At 39.9% G+C, this 22,491-nt stretch overlaps 1 protein-coding gene across 2 annotated transcripts in view; it reads right to left on the reverse strand.

Annotated features, from left to right (window-relative positions):
- Positions 1–17,132: 17,132 nt before the first annotated feature.
- The window catches only part of ESCO2 (establishment of sister chromatid cohesion N-acetyltransferase 2), a 33,262-nt gene continuing 27,903 nt past the window's right edge, over positions 17,133–22,491 (reverse strand). For both annotated transcript variants that reach the window (XM_069071931.1, XM_069071930.1), the window contains 4 exons: positions 21,848–21,937; positions 21,565–21,708; positions 19,157–19,338; positions 17,133–18,116 (listed from right to left, as the gene is read on the reverse strand). In XM_069071931.1, coding sequence (XP_068928032.1) covers positions 17,984–18,116; positions 19,157–19,338; positions 21,565–21,708; positions 21,848–21,937 — 549 coding nt within the window. In that variant the 3' untranslated portion in view covers positions 17,133–17,983. The remainder of the gene's footprint in view (positions 18,117–19,156; positions 19,339–21,564; positions 21,709–21,847; positions 21,938–22,491) is intronic.

Consider the following 22,491-nt stretch of genomic DNA (forward strand, 5'->3'; position numbering starts at 1 on the left):
GGTTTTTAAGAGTGGGCATTTCTTGTTTAAATGAATTGCTATGGCTCTCCATAAACTCTCAGGATTTTTCTACCTGAGAGTTTCTATTTATAAGTCATAGACTCATGTTTTGGTTATAACTTATTAAATGATTTCACCTTAAGTTATATGGTTCCTTCTTTATTTTTCATATATTGTAAGCTGTAGCCTCAATATTTCACAAAAAGATGGGTTTGAAATAATGAAAACATTGAGAAAAGTTTAATATAAAAGTCAGTTGAATTAAAGGCAGTTTGTGGGTGGCTTGCAGAAAAAGATGATGGAAGGTCTCAACCAAAATCCCACCCCTATCACTTCAAAATAAGGAGAAATATTCAGTACAGGAATATAGTCTAAGAAGTGAAGATGGGAAATACTTTTTATATAAGTTGTTTTCTAAAATAATATGGGAAGTCTACATGAATAATTCATTCCCCCTATGTGTACCCTGCATGACCAACCCTAACAAGGCCTGAGTGTCAGCTTTGCTTGTAGTAACTTCTATATTATTTCAACAGTGACCCTGAGTCCGGTCCCTGTCTCTACCCCACCACCAGGGAAAGCACCGAATATTCCCAGCCCCACAATGGAGACAGTAGACATCTGAGTTTGGGGAAGCACAAAGTTATATGAATGGGAAAGAATGTTTCCTTAAAGAGAGTGGAGCTATAGTCCCCTGTTTAAGAAATTTCCTGGACTATCTCTAGAGTGTCAGTAAATGTAAGAAGAGCTATAGAGTCAGGGAAATTGATAAAAAAAAAAAAGAGTACCTGGAATTGAAGAGGAGTCGAAGGTAGTGAAACTTGAACATGCACTTACTATGTACTGAGCATTATGCTAACTAAATGTTGGAGAGAGAGAGAGGCCTTAGATGAGTCTCCTGCAGTCTCCCCAGACTGCCCCTAGCCCTCGAGAAGATTGTAATTTAGTAGGAGGGTAAGAGATGTAATATCAAATTAAACTATGTATTTCAGCTACATGGCCATTTTAGTCATGACCAACAGTGCCATGTGAGGTTTGAGAAGGGTCACTACCCGCTGAAGAGATCAGGGAAAAAGAACAGGCACATAGGTAGCTTGGAATTTCCTCCTCTCTGGGCAGGTATGTGTGAAAACAGTGTTTGCTGTTGAAAGGAGTTGTCTTGTTTGTTTAAGTGTAACATGAGAATGAAGGCCAAAAGATGACTTCAAGTTGTGGAGGATCTTGACTGCAAGGGAGCAGGAGTTTGAACTTTATTTGGGTTTTTAGCAGAATTTACAAGAGGGATTGTATTCAACAGACAGGGGAAGTGGAATTAGCAGGATCCATCGTGATGTGAGTAGCAAAAAAAGGGAAGGATCCCGAGGTTTCAAACATGAAATGAAGTTTGATTGAAAAGGATGGAGAAAGTGAATAGTGAGGAATTACATGAGTTATAGACAAGAAAAGAGTGAAAGGATAGTGGGTGGAAGGGATAAGAGTTTTAGATTGAGGAGCTCTAAATACATTCATGGGCAGGTGGGAAAGAGCCAGAGGTGGGATGGGGGGTGCTGCAACACGGTCCTAGTAGCTTAGAGAGTGAGACTATCCCTTTCATAGGGGAAGTTTGGTTGCTTAAAAGAACAGGAAAATAAACAATCTTTCAGATAAAATGTTGCAGTGACTGACTAATGAGGCTCAGAAAGAGAACCGTCCCTCAGATAAATGTAGAGAGCTGTTTGAAGGCACAACAGTGATTGAGGTAATGGTGGCTTCGAGGCATTGTGGTCCATAAGCTCATCTGCATGTGACTTTTATGTTTTGGAGGTTATAATAAATTGTGAGTAAAATAATTGGGAACCTATGGAAAAAACTATACGGACGTCTGGGTCATACGTGACAGAAAAGTGGCTCTTGTGATTTGCACATCATAGGACAGAGATGTGTTTGTGCTTACAAGGAGACAATAATTTGAAGCATTAAAAGGCTACAAGCTGATAGAAGAGCAGAAAATGAGAAGAGAAAGCTGAGCATGGGAAGCAGGTCATCGGAAAGCCTGTAGATAGGAAGAAGCAGCTCAGCAGGTGAGTGTACAGGAAGGCTTCCCAGCTGCTTTGCCGGACACTGGGCTGATTGGAATGGAGGCCTTGTTTTACCTAGAGCCCATTGGAAGAGAGGATTACTCCTGCTGCTCTGTGGAGAACTGTCTGAGCTTCCTGCCCTGTGGCCTAGGAGAGGAATCGTCCTCTTCTACCCTGGGCTCAAAAGGAGGAAAAACAAGGAATCAGGCTTTGCCCCTGCTTTGCTGTGAGAAACAGCTAGACTTTCCTGAGAGCTGCTTTGTATAAGAGCAGACTCCCTTGACATCTGAAGAGCTGCCTGGGGAACAGCTGTGTGGCCCTGTTGTCAAGTTCATCTGTTCTTCAGCTTATGGAAACTTTATCAGTGAACAAGCCTAATAGTTTGTTAGCATCCTGCCCAAGATGACTACATGCTAAAAGAGTTTTGTCACTGCTTTAGCAGCCTGAGAATAGTAAAGTACTTTTGTCCAGCATGTGATGCATCTTGCACATTTGTTTTCTAAGGAGACCAAAGACCTCAAGACCTGGTGTCCAAAGTTTAATTTGCCCTGGACACATGGATTTCCAGACTCATGTACTTCCTTCCTAAAATCCTATAACTATAAGCACACGTTCTCCCATAGATACTATGTGTATTGGTGAAAGTGAGTCTTGGGTTTATGAGCCTTTTATATTTTAATCCTACTTTGCTTTCTGTTAAGCAAATGTCATGATTATCCCTCCTCTCCCCTCCCATGTGGTGATTAGTCCTGCTTTTAACTTCTATTGAGTTAAATGTTGTGGTTATTCCTGCTTTTTCTTTCTAATTAGTCCTGCCTTTTTGTTAAGTAAACATTTCATGTGTAAAAGTGAATGGTGTCATGGTGACTGATTTTGTGTAAATGGGAAGCACGTGGATGGGTGTTCAGGTGTAATAGTGGTAAGTAGTATTGTCCCCCATTAGGATTACCCCTAGGATCCCATAAAAGGGGTAGTAGTACATGGTTGAAATCAGGGCCAGATATCCCTCTCTGAGGAAAACAAAAAACAAAAAAACCAAAACCCAGGCCTGCTGGCATGAAGGCAGGATTCGATGAGTCAGCTAGCCCAGAGAGAAGGGAATATAGGTGTCATGTTTCGTGCCATGGCCACGGGTTACATGACCTATGTTTGCAGGTGCAAGGCCATTGCCTGGGTTATAGGATCACGGTTGTAGCTAATAGGATTAGCTTTAATGAGTAGTAGGGATGTCTCTTCTGTGATTGTTGGGAAGAAGGACGATAATGTTAAGGTTTAAGAAAAGTAGGAGGATGAGCAGGGAAATACAGTCAGCCCCAGTCTTGTGTGTGCATTAAGAAACTAGGTCATCTATTGAAGAGCTGGAGTTGGAGACATGGGAATGAAAACAGTCATTATGGCTAATGAGATAAAATGTCAGTGAAAGCAGAGTAGGATTGTCAAGTAACTGAGGTTGTGTACCGTGAGACTTTAGTGGGTGAAATCAGCTGAATTTCACCGTTTTTTCCACTGATGCTTAGGAATCCTTAAGCAAGAAGAGAGACATTTGATTGTGGTTAATTGGCAGGTCTAGGAAAATGGAAGGTCCTGAAACTGTGTTCTAGGATAATAGCTAGTGAACCATTAAAATGGAAGACCACGTGATCAGGGATATGCATAGAAAAAAGGCAGCTAGACCAAGAGATTAGAAACATGGGTCATGATATGGGTGAAGAAGGGGTGAATGTGTAAGATGAATGGATTTTGATTGGAAAGTGGAATTTCGCCGTTCCTGATCTTAGAAGCAGTGTAAATTACAAGAGATTGTGAGGTCTGTTGTGAGAATGTATTGGCATATGGCTAAAGTGGGTGAGGCAAAAGCAGTTTGAGAGTTGAGGAGATTGACATAGTCCATGTCAAAGGGATTGTCGATGCAAATATTGAAGTCCCTGAGGATAATGGTAGGGGATGAAGTGAAAAGGAAGACCATGAACCAGGCACTAATCCATTCCAATCCTATTGATGAGGGATGGCTCCCAATAGGTTCAGCAGGAACTCTGATCTTATCTAAGACCAGAAAGCTGGCAATTCAGTCTTGAAAGAATTCAGTAGGCCTAAGCAGACTTGGAGTCAGAGTTGTAAAAGTTTATTATATGCCTTACAGCAGGCAAGGATCCTTAGGGGACCTGCAACCTTAAAGGGGTAGAATTAAGATTTATATAGAATCATCCATAGTAGAACCTGAGCCAATTATGCTAACTAGGTGATTAAGGGTGGTATTAGGGAGGAGTTAAGGTGGGGTCAGTGTTTAAAGGGGCATGCAAGTTTTATGTAACTGCACAGGTGTATTGCCCATGATTCACTGGGGAAAAGCCCAAGGTGGGGTTAACTGGAGGTGTGGTTTTAGGCCTGAAACAACGTCACTAAGTCGACTAGCAGTCAAGGGCTGATGGAGAAGTGCCTAGTCTGCCACCTATCAGTGTTATGTTTGACAGGAATGATGTCTGGGAAGGCTTGATGTCTGGGAACCAAGGTTAACTGAGATTCAGTGTGTGGATAATAGGCTAAGGAGTTAACCCAGAGATAGGGTCCTGAAGGATTCATGGAGGCAGTCAAGGAGTCAACCTAGAGATAGGGTATCGAAGGATTCATGTGGGCAGCGGGACACTATACAAGGGGGAGATAATAGTGGTCTAAGCTGGAATGTTTATAGATACTTTTGTGAAGGATTCATAGGAATAGTTTGTTATTGTTCCAAGCTGAGATAGTTGTTGCTGGGCAGACTTATTGCTCTGAAGCTAGGGGCCAGGGGGAGAAGGGACAGAGTTAATGCTCTGAGACTGGGGAAGGGGGGGAATGGAGTGTGATTTTACAAACTGGTCTTACAAATTGATGTTACAAAGTTTTACAGACTGATGTTACAAATATAGATCCCAAGCACCCCATCACTATGAGCATTTATTAGGCATCTATTATGTTTAAGACCTGAGTTCAAATCCAGCCTCAGATACTAGATGTGTGACCTGGGCACATCGCTTAACCCCTGTTTGCCTCAGTTCCTCATCTGTAAAATGGGGACACACTGGAGAGGTAAATGGCAAACCAGTCCAGTATCTTTGCCAAGGAAAAAACCCCATGGATAAGTAAGTCCGTGGGGTTGCAGAGGTGGACACGATTTAACAATGTGCAAAGCTATTGTCTTGAAAAATCTCTTTTTGGGGTTAGTCTTTCTCTTCTAATGGCTATTTTCCCTAGCCATATCCCTTCCTTCTACCAGATATACCTACTTTTTGTCCTGCCCTTTATTTGCATTTGTGCTTTCACACATCTGGAGTCTTTTACATTAGAGACTTCTAGTTTCCTACATTGTGTTTCCTTATGACTTCATGATTAGAAACAATATAGACATGCCTGACCAAGGCTCCTTTCCCTATAGAATACCTGAATGATTTTGATCTAGGAGTTTCTCTGAACCCTGAGCTGTGCAAACAGCCCTGAGCGATGGACTGATAAATCCCAGTGAAAGCTTATAAGCATCAATCCTGGGAGTAGCCTTTCTTTCCCAAGGCAATTTTGTATTCCTTCCTCATGCTGTGGCCTAAGGAGAAGAATCCCCAAGGTTCCCTGGCAAGTCCTGACTCTATCCCTTGTCTTCCATTTCCCAGTTCTCTGGATATGTTAGTTCTAGCCCCCAGATTGGGGATTAATAGGCTGCTCTAGTAAATTTCCCTTGTTGCCCTTACCTTTCTCCATTGGTTCTCCCTTAGGTGTCTTTAGTTAAGCCATGTGACCTTCCTTTAAACACACCAAATAAATGAACCTATTTTAGCACCAACTAGCTTGTTTAATTCTGTGATGCCCTATTAGTCCCATCAATGGACCCTAATAAGGGCACTGTGCTAGGCATTGGAGATAACAAAATGAAATGTAGTTCCTGCCCTTTTGGAACTTATATTCTACTAGGAGTGTAAATATATAAGATAAATAGATAATAAAGTATTTAAGGAGAGAGCACTAAAAACTAAGGGGATTGATCGGTCAACAAGCATTTGTTAAGGCTTAGTACATACTAAACATTGAGGGCACTAAGGTAAAACCAAAGTTCCTACTGTCAGGAAACATTGTAATGGGGGAGACGATGTATAAACAACTAGATAGCTATAAGATATATACAGAGTAGATGGAAGGGACTAAACCAGAGGTGGGGAACCTGTGGCCTCAAGGCCACATATAGCCTTCGAGGTCCTTGGGTGTGGCCTTTTAACTGAGTCCAAATGTTACAGAACAAATCCTTTTATGAAGGGTATTTGTTGGGTAAAGTTTGGATTCAGTCAAAGGGCCACACTTGAGGACCTAGAGGGCCATATGTGGCCTTGAGGCTATAGGTTCCCTACCCCTGGACTAAGCATTAGCAACTGACAGACAGAAGAGCCTACTGGAGTAGGTGGAATTTGAAACATCTTGAATATACATGTAAATATGTATGTGTATATATAAACACAAACATGTATATATTTGACTCATCCTCATGTATAGAAAAGAAAATTGAATCCATAGGAGCTGATGAGATCACCAAGCAAAATAGTATAGAGTGAAAGAGGTGAGGGATGGGGTGGGATGGAGAGGACACCCAGAGTTAATGGGCCTTAGCTGGATGAAGAACTTAGCAAAGGAGGCGACTGGGTGGCGAAGTGAGTAAAGCACCGGTCCCAGAGTCGGGATCCTGCCTCAGACATTTAACACACACACACACAAAAACTAGCCGTGTAACCTTGGGCAAGTTACTTAATCCCAACTGCCCTCCAAAAGGCAAAAAAAAAAAGAACTTAGCAAAGGAGACTGATGAGTGACCAGACAGGAAGAAAGAGAACCCTCTGTCACAAAAGCCAGGTGAGAAGAGAATAGCCAAAAGGAAGTGATAACAATGTTACACGCTGCAAAGAGATTGAGAAGTATGAGGACTGAGAAAAGGCCATTAGATTTGCTAAGGGATCACTGCTAACTTTGGAGGGGGCAGTTTTAGTTGAATGATGAAGCTGGAAATTAGTCTGTGGTTTAGAGGAGAGAAAGACACCTTTCTCAAGGAGTTTAGCTGAAAAAAGATTCATTTATAGGATGAGAGCTAATGGACATGATAGGATCAAATAAAGAACTTTTTTAGGGATGGGAGAGGAGAGAATGAGCCAGTAGATAGGGTGAGATTCATAGTTAGAATGGGGTTGATCATGAGGACAATCTGCTGGAGAAAGGAGGCGATGGGATGGAAAAAAGGGCACATAATATAGCACCGATGGGCCAGGCACTGTGCTAAGTACTTGACAATTACTCATTTGATCCTCATAGCAACCCTGACAGGGGCTGTTATTATCTACATTTTGCAGATGAGGAAACTGAAACAAAAAGAGGTTAAGTGGCTTGCCCAGGGTCATATAGTTAGTGTCAGAGGCCAGATTTGAACTCAGGTCTTCCTGACTCCAGGCCAGGCACTCAATGCCCATGTAGAGAGGCTGGCTTTGGCAAGAACAAGGGCTACCTCTTCAAGAGAAGGAAGAGGTAAGGGGAAATGTCTGAATGATGAGAGTGGAGAAGAATGGGAGAAGTAACTGTCTGCAGACAGCCAAAGGTTCAGAATCACTGAGACAGGGCTAGCATAAAGGAAGAGGAATGTGCTTTATCACTAAGTTAGTTCAGGAATAGACTCAATGATTGGAAAGAGGTCTATTGAGGGAAGCAAGAGATTATCTGGTGACAGAAACAGGGGTGTTTGATTTGCCCTATGGAAGATCTCAGGGGCAAGAGGAAGACATCTTGTCCCCAGAGGACACCCTGGCACTGGGCAGCAAACCCCTCCCCCTCCGTGTCCTGCTCTGGTTGTTCAGTCATGTTCAGTCGTGTCTGACTCTTCATGACCACATTTGGGGTCTTCTTGGCAGAGATACTGGAGTGGTTTACCATTTCCTTCTCCAGCTCATTTGACAGATGAAGAAACTGAGGCAAACAGGGTTAAGTGACTTGCTCAGAATCACACAACTAAGAAGTGTCTGGGGCCAGATTTGAACTCAGAAAGATGAGTCTTCCTGACTCCAGGGTTGGCACTCTATCTACTGTACCACCTAGCTGTTAGGGACCTAAATAGCAGTCTTGTATCACCCTGCATGTGGCCCTACTCTGAAGAGAGGGTCCAACAGGAAGCCAACAGGTGGCAGGGGTCTTGATTTTCCCTAAAAGAGGTGGCACAGAACTGTCTCCAAGGAAAAAAGAGACTCTAAGAGTTGGTAGTCAAGCAAGGAATGCACTCGAGGTCTCAGGGAATTGTGTATCAAAGGTACTGAGGTGTAGCAGCAAGCACCCCAAGCATCCCCAGGGTGGCTGCCAACACAGGTTCTTAGATTTGCTTTGTTAAAGGAAAGCAACTCAAAATGGGTTAACAAGCTTACTTTAATCAGTCAAATATGTATCGTTTACCTAGTTCAGGGGAAAAAGATCAGCACCCCGAACTTCAGAGTATACAGACAGAAATATCAAGACAGAGAAACAGATCAAGTAGACAGGTTTCCAAACTGTCCAACCATTACATCCATACCAAATCAACATCTGGGTTTTTCAAAGCCGGGAGGCTCTCAACAACAGCTTCCCAGAGTCTCATCTGATCAAATCGCACTTCTCAAAGTGAGCCCCCAAAGCAAAGCCTCAAATCAGGGTTTATACAGCCTTCTCCTGGCTCAGAGAATGTAACAACCTTCTGGACCCACTGGCCAATCAAAAAGTATCTACTGAAAAACAAGCCTCCCACCCCAGGCTCCAGGTGCACTTTAGCCTAGGGGCAGGGAAGATCTTAAAAATTTACATTCCCATTACATGAGATGGGAGATGGAATTCCAGATTCAGGAACAGCAAGTAAGCTAGTTTGTCTGGAATAAGTATGTGAAGCAGAATAATGTGAAGTAAGCTGAGGTCAATTTTTTTTATTTTATCCTAGAGGCTATAGGGAACCCCTAAAGCTTCTTGAGCAAGGTAACACGATCAAACTTGTGCTCTAGAGATTATTTTTGAAGTTCTATGGAGAATAAATTGAATCAAGGAGAGCCTGGGATTCCAGTCAGGACATTGTTGGAATGGTACAAGGTAGAAGTTATAAGGGATTGAAGTAGGATAGTGGTCCTGTGATTGGAGACAAGGTGACACAGGAGAGATGTTGTGGACACAGAATTGACAAGACTTGACAGCTAATTAGATACAGGGGGTTAGAAAGAAAGAAATGTTGAAGTTGATATTGGGAATCTGGGTGATTAGAAAAATGATGGTAATCTCAACAGAAACAGGAAAGTTTGAAGGAGGGGATGAATTTAAGAGAGAAAATAATGAGTTTGACTTGGGACATATTGAGTGTGAGATGCACATAAGCCATCCACTGAAGGTGTCCATCAGGCAATTTGTGATGTGCAGTTGGAGCTCAGGAAAAAGATTAAGAATGGAAATACAGATTTGGGAGGCATCTGCACAGAAATTATAATAGAACTAATGGGAGCCAATGAGCTTGCCAAGAAAGAGTACATAGAGAAAATACAAGAGGAAAGCACTGGGGGACACCCACATTTATGGAGCAGGACATAAATGATGATTCCACAAAGGAGACCAAGAAGTCAGAAAGATAGGAGAACCAAGAAAGAGAAACAAAAGGAAAACCTACGTTGGAGAGAATGTGCAGGATGAAGAGGAAGTCAGCAGTGCAAGATGCTTTAGAGAGGTCAAGAAGAATAAGGACTGAGAAAAAGCTGTAGGATTTAACAACTTAAAATGGAAGGTAACTGTGAAACAGTTTCAATTGAATGGTGAACTCAAAAGCCAGATTTTAAGAGGTTGGAAAGAGGAAAAGTACGAGCATATCTCATTTTATTGTGCTTTGAAAATACTGGGGAAAATAAGGAGGCTAGGTGGTGCAGTGAATAGAGCACAGGCCCTGGAGTCAGGAGGACCTGAGTTCAAATCTGGCCTCAGACACTTAACACTTACTAGCTATGTGACCTTGGGCAAGTCACTGAACCCCAAATGCCCTATCTTCCCCATCCAAAAAAATAAAAGAAAATATTGTGGGTTTTTGGGGTTTTTTTGGTGAGGGTTGCTTTTTGTTTTTTGTGGTTTGTGGCAACCCTACATCCAGTAAATCTATCAGAGCCATTTTTCCAATAACTTGTGCTCACATTGTGTCCCTGTCACATTCTGATAATTCTTGTAATAGTTCAAACTTTTTCATTATTATTATATCTGTTATGATGATCTTTGGGTGCCGTGAACCACCCCCTACAAGATGGCAAACTTAATCGATAAATGTTGTGTGTGTTCTGACTGCTCCAACTGGCCATTTCCTGCCCTCTCCTTGGGCCCCCCCATTCCCTAGGAAACCACAACATTGAAAAATATTACATAAACTTAGTTCATAAAGCAGTGGCAGGGTTTGAAAGGACTGACTCCAATTTTGAAAGAATTTGTACTGTGGGTAAAATGCTATCAAACACCATCACACTCTACAGAGAAATCTTTTGTGAAAGGAAGAATCAGTCGATGTGGCAAACTTCAGTGTTGTCTTGTTTTAAGAAATTGTCACAGCCACCCCACCCTTCAGCAACCACCATTCTGATCAGTCAGCAGCCATCCACCAGCAAAAAGATTACAATTCACTGAAAGTTTAAATGGTTATTTTTTTTTTTAGGAATAAAGTATTTTTAAATTAAAGTATGCACAATGCTTTTTAGACAATATCATTGCACGCTTAATATACTATAGTATAGTACAAATATAACTTTTCTATGTACTGGGAAAACAAAAAAAATTCATGTGACTTTATTGTGATATTTATTCACTTTATTGCAGCAGTCTGGAACCAAACCCACAATAACTCCAAGGCATGTTTGTAGAGACAATGTTTATAGATAACTTTTTCTAGGAATCTAGCTGTGAAAGAGAGGTGAGATACAGGATTATAGCTTGAGAGGGTAGGGACAAGAAGATTTTTTTAAGGATGGAGGAAGTCTGGGAATGTTTGTAGGCTGCAGGGAAGGAGCCAGTGAATGAGAGATTGAAGATCAGGGTGAGAAAGGTTAATCAAAGGGACAAGTTACAAGAGGACATTGGAATGTATGGGACTAAGGACACAAGTAGAGACAGTGACTTTGGGAAGAAGGGCCACCACTTCATCAGAAACTGGAGCAACCAAGGATAAAGTCGGGTATGAAATTCAGAGACACATCTTAGAAAGTCATCAAAGAAAGTGGATTTTGAGAGAGAAGGAAACATTAAACACTTATTGTGCCAGACACTGTGGCAAGCATTGGGGTTACAAATACAAGCAGAAAAAAAAGACAGTGGAAGAAAGGGTGGGGATGGGCCTTGGGGAAAGGTATTCCATTGTGAATGGGCCATAGGGTTGGAGGCTGTTAAGGCAGTGGAAGCCCCAGGAGCTGATGGCAGACCTAGGATGAGCTAGCAGCTGAGGGAATATGGTTTTAAAAGTCCAGAGGAGGTTAAGAACAGGGCTGGGAAGGGAATGAAGGCAGACCAGAGGTGTGGGATAAGAATTAGAAAGTTCATGATGAATGAATGAATGATAAGCATTAAGTACTTAAAGTTACCATTTACTTCACACTCCTATATAGCTTTAAGGTTTGTAAGGCACTTTATAATATTGTATTTTCATATTCACCCTGGGAAGTAAGCGCCATTATTTTCCCCTTTGAAAGAGGAGGAAATCCAAAGTGGAGGAAATATGGAGTCAGTTAAGTGTCTTGCCCAGGATCATGTGGCAATTATGTGTCTAATTAGATCCAAACTCATTATCTAGTCATTTCTACCAATAGCCAAACCATGTGAAAGGCAAAGCAGCAGAGTTGAAGCTGCACCCCAAGAGAGGGACAAGAGGCAGCATGTTCTTGGCAAGTCAAGCCACCATCACCCCTCGGATCCTGAGGAGATAGCCCAGGGCCCTCAAACGAATCATTCTGAATGGTGGGACTTTTCCATCTGGCTTGCTGCTGAAACTGATATGTGTTGTGTTCACCGTCGGAATGTGAGGTCTGTGACAGCAGGGGCTATCACACTTTTCTATTTGTATCCTTAGGATTTAGTCCATAGTAAGCACTTGACACAGGTGGTATGGTCCATAAAGCTCTCTTGATGATTGTTGTGGGGGATGAGCTGGAGGCAGTCATCTGGGGTGGTGGGCATTACCACTACCAGGGCTCTTGGCCTTCCCTGCCTGAGGGTGACAAAGAAAACAGGCCCCTTCTCCACAGTGATTGTTCCCCTCAGCGATGGTTGTATAGCCCAGGATGGAAGCTGAGACATCAGGAGAGCCACTGCCCTAAATCTGAAAGATCCAAGGAGGAGGCCTAGCTCTGGGAGAGGTGGTCAGAACAAGAACTCAGGGCCCTAGTACAAGACCAAGCAGAGTCAACCACCCAATTCAAAAAAAGTAAAGAAGGGTTTGGAACTTGGCCCTGGCACAAAGCCCCAGATCAGGAATTAAAACTGGAGACTTGAGTAAGTCAAAGAAAATATCAACCAGCATAAAAAAAAAATCATTACAAATCTAACTCCATGAAAACTTCAGATAGAGACTCCAAGAAAAAAAATTTCTACATGTACATGAATAACTAAAAGATATAAAACAAGAGATTAAAAAAAAAGCTCTGAAAAAATTGGAAGAATGAGTAGTTTAGAAGAGAAAATGATAAATCCTACCTAAGAAATGGAAATCCTTTTAACCTAGGATACACCAAACAGATAAGAAGCCTGAAAAAAAGAAGAAAATGTAAGATATCTGATGTAACGTGTCCCCAGAGTCTGGTCTTTTTTTTTTTATTAGGAATGTTTAGAAATCCTCTATTTTATCTGTACCACTCCTCTGCAGTATTATTCTCAGTTTTGTTTACCAAGTTATTCTTGCTTGTAGGTCTATTTCCTTTGCCTTCTGGAATATTGAATACCAAACTCTTTGCTGCTTTATAGTGATGGGTGGAATTTGTGTGATCCTGGCTCTTTGATATTTGAATTTTTTCTTTCTGGCTGCTTGTAGTATCTTTTCCCTTGACTTGGCAACTCTGGATTTTGGTTATAATATTCCTGGAAGTTTTAATTTTTGAGTTTCTTTCAGGAGGTGAACAGTAGATATTTTCTATTTTGATTTTGCCCTCTGGTTCTAAGAGGTCTGGGCAGTTTAAAGATTTCTTGAAATAGAATGTCTAGGTGTTTTTTTGGGTCAGTGTTCAGGTAGTCCAGTGCAGGGGTGAGGGACCTGTGGCCCAGAGAACACTCAAAAGGACCTCTGGTTCAGTGATTCTTTAATATATATATATGTTTTGCTTTTTGGAGGGCAATTGGGGTTAAGTAACTTGCCCAAGGTTACATGGCTAGTTTTTTGTGTGGGTGTGGGTGTTAAGTGTCTGAGGCCAGAACTGAACTGGGGTCCTCCTGACTCCCAGGCCAGCGCTTTACTCACTGCACCAACCTAGCCACCCCTCTTTGATATTTTTCCAGGTCAGTTTTCACTATGAGATACCTTCCATTTTCTTCTGTTTTTTTTCCCCCCAGACTTTTGATTTTGTTTTAAAATTTCTTGTTGCCTCATGGAGTCATTGGCTTCTATTTGGTCCAGTTGAATTTTCAAGGAATTTGTTTGTACCTCTTGTGCCAGACTTTTAATTCTCTTTCCAATTCTTTTCCATTTTTTTCCTCAAGCACTCATTCCACTTAGCATTTTTTTTAAACTCCTTTTTAAACTCTTGCTTCATCTCTTCTAGGAATTCTGGTTGAGTTTGTGCACAAGCTATTTTCTCTGGGGCAATGCTTGTATATATTTTGGAGTCATTCTTTTATTTTGTGTTTGTCTTGAGTGTTCCTGCCACTATAATTGTTAATTATTTTTTGCCCATTCTTTTTTTTTTTTTAAAGCAATCGGGGTTAAGTAACTTGCTCAAGGTTACACGGCCAGTTATTTCTGGGTGTGGTGCTGAGTATGCGAGCCCGGATTTGATCCAGGTCATCCCAACACTGGAGCCGGTGCTCTTACTCGCTGAGCCACCTGGCCACCCCTGCCCATTCTTCTATAGCCTAATTTTTGACCTTTGACTTGAGGTTAGGGCTGGGCTCTGCAACAATTCTGGAGGGAAGGTCTAGGGAAGTCCTTGCTTTCTTGAGGTATTGAATGTTGTGTTATTCCAGGATCTCAGGGACAGGCAGGGTACCTGCAGACTTCCAGAGCTCCCAAAGTTATTTGATCCAGGTAAAGTCTGATTGCTTGTATTCCAAGGAAACCATTGATAAGAAACTCCCCGTGTATACCAAAATATTTTTGGCAGCAATTTTTGTGATAGCAAAGATTGTAAACAAAGAAGATGCCCAACAATTGGGGAATGGCTAAACAAATTATGCTACATGAATGTAATGGAATAGTAGTATAATGTAAGAAATGATGTGTGTGATAAGTACAAAGAAGTTTGGGAAGCAGGACCAAGAAAACACACAATTATAATAAAAATGTAGAAAACCACAAAAAAAGTGAATGGGCAAAATTATAAAGAGTAAGCATGTCTTGAAAGAAGAGATATAAGAAAACACTTCTACCCCACCCCTTTGCAGAGGTGAGAGATCCATGGATGTAGTACTTTGAGGGAGAAGGGAACAAATTCTTATATAGTGTCTACTATGTGCCAGGCACTGTGTTAAGTGATTTATAAATATCTCATTTTATCCTCACAACCCTGAGAAACCAGTGCTGTTATTATCCACATTTTACAGTTGAGGAAACTGAAGCACAGAGAGGTTGAGTGACTTGCCCATGGTCAGACAGCTAGTGTCTGAGGCTGGATTTGAACTCAGGTCTTCCTGACTCCAGGCCAAGAACTCTATCCTCTGTACCACCAGATACCTCACACTGAACATATCTTAAGATTTTTTTCTTTTTAACTTATGAAATAAAACAAGCATTCTGTAACATATTACAATAAAAAAGATGATTGGACATGAAACTGCGAATCTACTATGCACACCTTGCTATTCTTTTTAAATATACAGCATTATCATGTAAATTTCTTTTTCCTACCCTTCCCTCCTTCCCCCCCAGATATAGCTACCAGTAGACCCAAATAGATATATACATATAAATGTAAAATTATTCTATAAGCTTTCATCAGTTCTTTCCCTAGATGTAGATAGCATCTTTCTTCATGTGTCCTTTATAGTCTCACAGCTCTTAAAACAATGTTCTCTTGGTTCTACCCATTTCACTCTTCATTATTTATAAATTCTTCTAGATTTGACAAGGTCTTTTATATATTTTAGATGAGACCTTTATCTGATAAACTGCCTATAAATTTTTCCCCCTTCATTTTCTGCTTTCCTTCTGATCTTGGATACTCTTGTTCTATTTGCACAACCCCTTTTTAATTTAATATACTTTTAAACCTAACTTTACTCTCATTTCTTCATAAATTGCTCACATTTCCACAAGTCTGATGTTAATAAGACTTTTCTTTAATATATTTGTTGATTTTTCCTTTTTGTCTTTAGGTTGGCTCCCTGGGAGGGAAGGATACTGGGGGAAAACATGGTGTTGTAAAAAACAAAACACATCAATAAAAATGAAAAACCTGGGTTGCAGGAATAAGATGCCCCTACATTAGTAGCATAGCACAGTGCCTGGTACATAAGCATTGTTAGCTTTATTAAATGTGGAAAAATGCATTTTGTTGTGAATCTCTATTCTGTATAGATTATGGTGTTATTAGTTTAAGCTCAATTGCTTTCTAGTAGCTTTTATCAGTTTTTCCCTAGGTAATGTTTTCCACTTTATCAGATAACCATTAGGTTATTGAGTTTTAACCAATACCATACGGTTTTGATGACTGCTGCTTTATAATATAGCTTGATGTCAAACTAAAAAAATTCCCCATAGTGGCTGTCAAAAAAAAATGGCCTCCCTCTACACTCTTGAGTTCATCATCTTTCTATGTGGACGTGGATAGCATGTTTCAGCATGAGTCCTCTGGAATTGTGGCTGGTCATCGTGTTGATCAGAGGTTTGTAAATCTTTCAAAATTGTTTGCCTTCACAATGTGGTTATCGTATAAATTGTTCTGGTTCTGCTCCCTTCACTTTGCATCAATTCATTCAAGTCTTCCAAGGTTTCACTGAAACCATCCTCTTTTGTACATGTGGAACCATAGGCATAGTAGCAGTTTGGCTACATTCAATTCAAGCTGTTTCATAGGTTTTTGAGGCATAGTTTTCAAATTGCTTTCAAGAATGGCTGAACTGGGGCGGCCAGGCAGCACAGCAAGTAAGAGCACCGGCTCCAGTGTCGGGATGACCTGGGGTTCGAATCCAGGCTGACACTTAGCACCCACCCAGAAATAACTGGCCGTGTAACCCTGAGCAAGTTACTTAACCCCAATTGCTTTAAAAAAAAAAAAAAGAATGGCAGAACAGGTTTACTAATCCACAGTTGCATTAGGGCATTTTCTCTATAAGCCCTACACTTGTCTTTTTTTTCTTTTTTAACTTTGTCATTCTGAGAGAGGTGCAGCAGAACCTCAGAGTTGTTTTAATTTGCAGAATTTTTAAGCATTAGCTGCATTACCATTATTTATGCTGTAGAGGGGAAATCTTGCTTCAGGACAGGTTTGTGGTCCCTTTCCAACTCTGAGAGATTCTGTCACAGAATCTTATATACTCTTCAGAAAATTTCAAAGTTGGAAGTACGCCATCCAGTCCAGCCCCCTATTTAATCCCTTCTATGACATAACCAACAAATGAACTTTTGCCTGAAGAATTCTGAGTGGGAACCTACTACCTCCCAAACCACCCTGTTCTATTTTTGTGTTTCCAACAAGGAGGTAAATGTGATTGTTTTGTTTTTTTAGGAAAACCCTTAAGTTGCATTTTGCTCTACTTATTTAACTAAATTAACAACCATTAGTCCAGTTAGAAACTTAAGAAAAATTATTTCAGATATAGGGAATTAAGTTTTTATCTTTAAGTGGTCGCATCCTAAAGAACTGTAAGAAAGCATTAGGTACAACTTTAAATGATATTAATGAACCACTATAACATCAATAAAATTTTTATTTTCATTACATTTATTTTAACAAGCTATTTCTAAATAAGTCAGTGCAGAAAACACCAAAATTCACCTTATTTACACCTTTTCATCATTTCCTCTAAAGCATCATAATTCCACCTGAAGAAATATTGAAATATGAAGTTTTACAATGTACATTTTCCCAGTTTTAATTAGATGCCTAACAATTAAGGTGCATTTGAAAAATTAAAAAAAGAATGGAATTTCAAGTTGTCTTAAGCTTAACGTTAATGATATTAAGAAACAATGACAAATTTATTGAAGGCAAGCAGCACAATAAAAGCTGTGAAATTTTCACTTGACTAAAATTATCTATGGAAATTAAAATATTGCAACTACTAACCAGAGTTAAACTTGATGAACCAATTCAACACACACTTGACTCATTTCAGAGAAGTTTTTCAATAGCTTATTAAAGCATCTAAAAGGTGGCAATTTTTTATATTGATCTTGATATTAGAAATTTGAAAATAATTTAATGAATTAACTCAATATAAAAGTTCTCTTTCAGTATAACAAACTGATGTGCTCTAATGAAGTGGCTATATTGTATATTGACAATTAATCCCTCATTGTTAGAGACTGAGTATATGGAAAACCGGATGCTTTGTCAACTGCATCAAGAAGGCAAGAGAGATAACTGCTTTCTACAACCATAGCCAGCCACAAAAACTGATCAGAGAGCAAGTATTCCTGTTACAAAAAGTTTTTAATAATTTGAATTTTAGGACAAATTTGTTCTCTGATTCACCAATTTAATAAACATAAAACTGCTAAATAGGTTTTAATATTTCTGGGTATAGTTTTCTAAACTTGTCTAACTAATAAAATTATATACAAGGAAGTTGGGTGTGTTGCAGTATTTGGTTGCAAATAATTTGCCATCTGGTGTTGGGTCAGAAAAGGCTATTTCATCAGTACTCAGAAAGCAGCCAAACATGAAGCAATTCCTAAATCAGAAGGAAAAAAAAGATGTCAATGGGAATAACTTACATGATTTAACAAACACCAAAGGAAACTATTTCATCAGGATCACAAAATGAGTTTTACAGGAATCCCCTCTACAACAATCCTCACAAGGGCTTGTCCACTTCTGAGATGTCTAGTGAGAAGGCCCCACACACTCATGAGAGAACCCATTATTCCCCTTCTGAACAGCTGTGATTGTGGCGTTTTCCTAGCTCTGAAGTTGGCTGAGAAGAAATGGAATTAACAGGACTATAGCAGATTCTGGATAATCTGAAGAAATAAGAGCTCACTGAATGCATGAGTAATTCAAACCCAAAAATATTTCAAAAAAATTTTAATCTAATTTCAGCATCTTCAAGTCAAAATTTATTCTTGAAGCAAAACTAATTTATTTGAATTATATATCCCTCTTGCATTATTTCAATCCTTCCTCTGTCAAAGGAACGGATAGGGCAATGACCACAAATGAGACAGGAGGAAAGACAAAATGAATGGAGCCTGAATAACTCACAGAAAACACATAATGACTTCCTAACAGAACTGACTGTATTTCATTGAACATGCAATTTTTGGAGGGTGGGGTGGAGAGGGCAGTTGGATTAATCTCCATCAATTAATACTAAGGATGTAGTTGGTATTATGTTAAACCTTTCCACTTTTTTATATGTGTAAAGCTAATTAAAATTAAATCTAGGTATTCCTCCATTTGTAGACTGTATACATTTTAGTTAAATGGTAAAGCAAAAATAAGTATTCCTGGGGCCAGGACGTGTTTCTGATTCCTGGGGCTCTCTCTATAGTTCGGTCAGTAGGCTGTGTTTAAGAAGGCTTCACAAAGAGCATAAAACCCATAAAAACAAAACAAACACAATCCAGTCAGTGTTCTGTGCTTAGCCCAGAGGTGGGGACAGACCTGACTTTGATAGAATTCACAATCGACCAAGGAATTAGGGACATGGGGAAAACTCCCCTGGATCCAACTGCATCTCCAGTCCCCCGACCTCTTCTCTCCCTTCCTTACCGGACAGTATCCACCAATCGACGAGCAATGCCCTTTCTTCTCATCAAGTTAAAGACCCAGATCCGACTGATCCCACAGAGTGCTGGTTCTGGAGTGCTGGAACATTGCCACGCTCGCTGGTTGTAAAATGTTTGCTGGTTTGAAGAGTCTGGACTAGATGGTTCAGTTAGGACACGGAAGGCCTGTGACATACAGAAGCTTTTTTATAGATAATGGTGCAATAAGCAGAATATTTCTTAGAATAATAATGATGATGATTGTGACAATGATGATAATTAGCATTTATAAAGCACTTTGAGATTTGCTAAAAGATTTACAATCATCTCATTTGATTCTCACAACAATCCTGGGAGGTAGGGACTATTATCCCCATTTTACAGATGAGGAAACTGAGGCAGAGAGCGGTTAAATGACTTGCCTGGGGTCACAAAGCTAATTAAATGTCTGAGGTCAGATCTAAATTCAGGTCTTCCTGACTCCAAGCCTGGTGGCTTCTTGTCTCCTGCTCCAACTAGCTGCTGCTGCTTTTCTTTTTGTTGTGAAAATTAGAATGTCTAGCTGCTGCCTCCACCGGCTATATGAAAACTAAGGCTTTCTGTCCCAATCCCTAAGTTAAACGACTTAACCTTTTCAGCTAATATCTACACCAAGGTTAATGCTAATTTAAAAAAGAAGCCGTAATGTTGATATAGTCCATGTTGATGAATGTGCTAAATTGTTGAATATGCTAAAATTGATCAAGTTACTTTTTCTAATTAAAAGAACCCCCTAAATAATTGTTTCTATAAAATCAGAATCTCAATTTCAATAAAAGGTAATACCTTCTATTCTTGCTTCTAACACTTTTTGAGAGGATAAAAAAAGAATATGGATAAATCAGACACATTCTATTGCTTCCTTCTATCAGAAATACTAGTCATTGTACAGACAGGAAAACAACCAAGCTGGAATGTTCTTGAAAATTTTCATTGTCAAAAAGAAGTCTATTTCTGGTCTAATCTTTTGTGACCAGGTAAGCTTGTAACATGAGGCCAGAGAAGGAAGCAAAAGGATTAAAAACACATGTATTTGTATGTCTCTACAGAAAATATGTATATATAAGATATGTGTGCATATAAATATATAAGTACATATGCATATACTTATGTCTTCAAATATGTGTAAATAGGCATATACTTCAAACTATGTTTTATTCTTTTAAGTAACAGTACATATCTTAAAGGAAATTATAGACATTTTTCTTCAAATTGTGTGTTTACATATATACTTTGAAAAACACACACACACTGGGAGCCCCCCGTGAGACCAATGCCAGGTGGGTGCTAAAGGTGGATGAGGGCCCTGAACAAGGCTGGGCAGCCCTCACACCAGAGGCACTAGGCCTCCTTGGAAAAGTATGGACTGTAAGGAGATCAAAGACTGGATGGTCCCATACATGGCAAAAATATTCAGAGAGGTATTTTCTGTAGTAGGCAGAAAAGTAGACACGAGTAGACAAGCACTGATTAGGGACTGGCTAAACAAATTGCAGCATGTTAATGTAAGGAAGTTTCTGTGTTGTAAATAATGAACAGGAAGAATAAAGTGAAGCAAATTAGACATATATGAACAATAGCAGGATGAAGTGAGCAGAAGAAAAACAGTATACACAATAACAACAATATTGTGAACAGAAAGAACAGCATAAGAAGCAAACTCAAGGGTGGGTATGTCAGTGCCCACACTTGATCTTGGATAAAAGTTGAAAAAAATGTAGTTGCCCCTCTCCTTTGGGGAGGTGGATGCTGTGTGTGCCCAGGCCTCAGCCATCCCACTGGGGGCCTACACCCCAGAGTACAGAGCACCTTCCAGTAATGCACAAGGCAAAACATGGAGACAGGAGATGACAGGTAGCTTATTCTCCTTCGTGCACTGAAGAAGCCTGGAAAAGCTGAAGCCGGGCTGTGAAAAGCTTTAAATGCCAAACAGAGGCATTTGTGTTTGACCCTAAAAGGAATTGGAAGTCACTGGGGTTTATAACTAGTATGGATGGGGTCATATCTGTGCTTTAGGAAAATCACTTTGGCAGCTGTGTGAGGAGAGACTTGAGGCCAGAAGACCAACACAGCATAATTACTAACAATGTGTGAAAAGTTTCGGTGGTAATAAATTAAGGTAATCTTCAATAGTAATACTGCCAAAGTTTCATCAGACTTTAGACAACTATTTTAAAATTTAATTTCACAAATCATATTGCAAGGGGAAGCTAGGTGGCACAGTGAATAGAACACCAGCCCTGAAGTCAGGAGGACCTGAGTTCAAATCCAGCCTCAGATACTTACTAGCTGTGTAACCCCAGGAAAGTCACTTAATCCTGATAATCTCCTCCCCCGAATCATATTGTAAATTTTAAAGATAAATACACATACCTGTTTGATTGGCTCAGCAATTAAACATCCAACTACTTTCTTTTCATCAGATATATAGAGGAAGGTTTTAATTTTGCTTGGACAGTTTGGTATAACTTGTTTAAATCCCAGTTCATTATCTACAAGTTCACGGACATCTTCTGCCTATTGAGAGTTGTTAGACCAAGAGGAGTCAAGTTACTATTATACTTGTTAACTATTGAAGCAGAATAAAAATGTGAGATATGTACAAAAGTGCTTCTAAGAAATAAATCAATGTGGTTTCCCTGGTCAAATTTTATACCTTTCGAATGGCATATTTTGGGTCACCAGGAAGGACTAATATAATTTTGCCATCCCAAAACTCTGCCACAATACGTTCTTTCTTCCAACCCTGCCAAGAGAAAATGTCTAATTAATGAAAAGCAAGACAGTAATTAATGATCATGTTTTCCATTTCACTAATAAGTTTTAAAATGAACCACTCTGGAATTTGTACATGGTATTATTAAGAGAGCAAATGTGATTAAGCTAGGACACTTACAATATTAGCGATGTTTGCTGAAGCACTCACTCAAGACTTGATAAAAATCAGCAGCCCCAAGGTTCACCACTGCTGGCCCCATTCAGCATAGTCAGTTCCTAGCTCCAGTTTACTTTCACCTGAGGTGTAATTGTAGGCCCCACTAATAAACGACTAGGGATAAGTAGACCATGCCCTCAGTTCTGAGCTGGTATGCCCCATCTACCCCTCCTTGCAGCTTTTGGGTTTTTATATCCCAAAAGAAAGCTGGATGGAAAAATGCTTATAATATTTCAAGGACTGTTAACATATATTCTGAAACATTTTAGAGGGAGGCAGGGGCTGGGAAAAACTTATATACTAGTTTTATTTCTATTTCTACTCTAATTCCTATCATATACTCACATCTTGAGTTTTGCTTTCCT

The sequence above is a fragment of the Petaurus breviceps genome, unplaced genomic scaffold (genome assembly GCF_028583685.1).
Source record: "Petaurus breviceps papuanus isolate PSGF00001 unplaced genomic scaffold, PetGlider_PUasm1.0 90845, whole genome shotgun sequence".
Taxonomy (NCBI): Eukaryota; Metazoa; Chordata; class Mammalia; order Diprotodontia; family Petauridae; genus Petaurus; species Petaurus breviceps.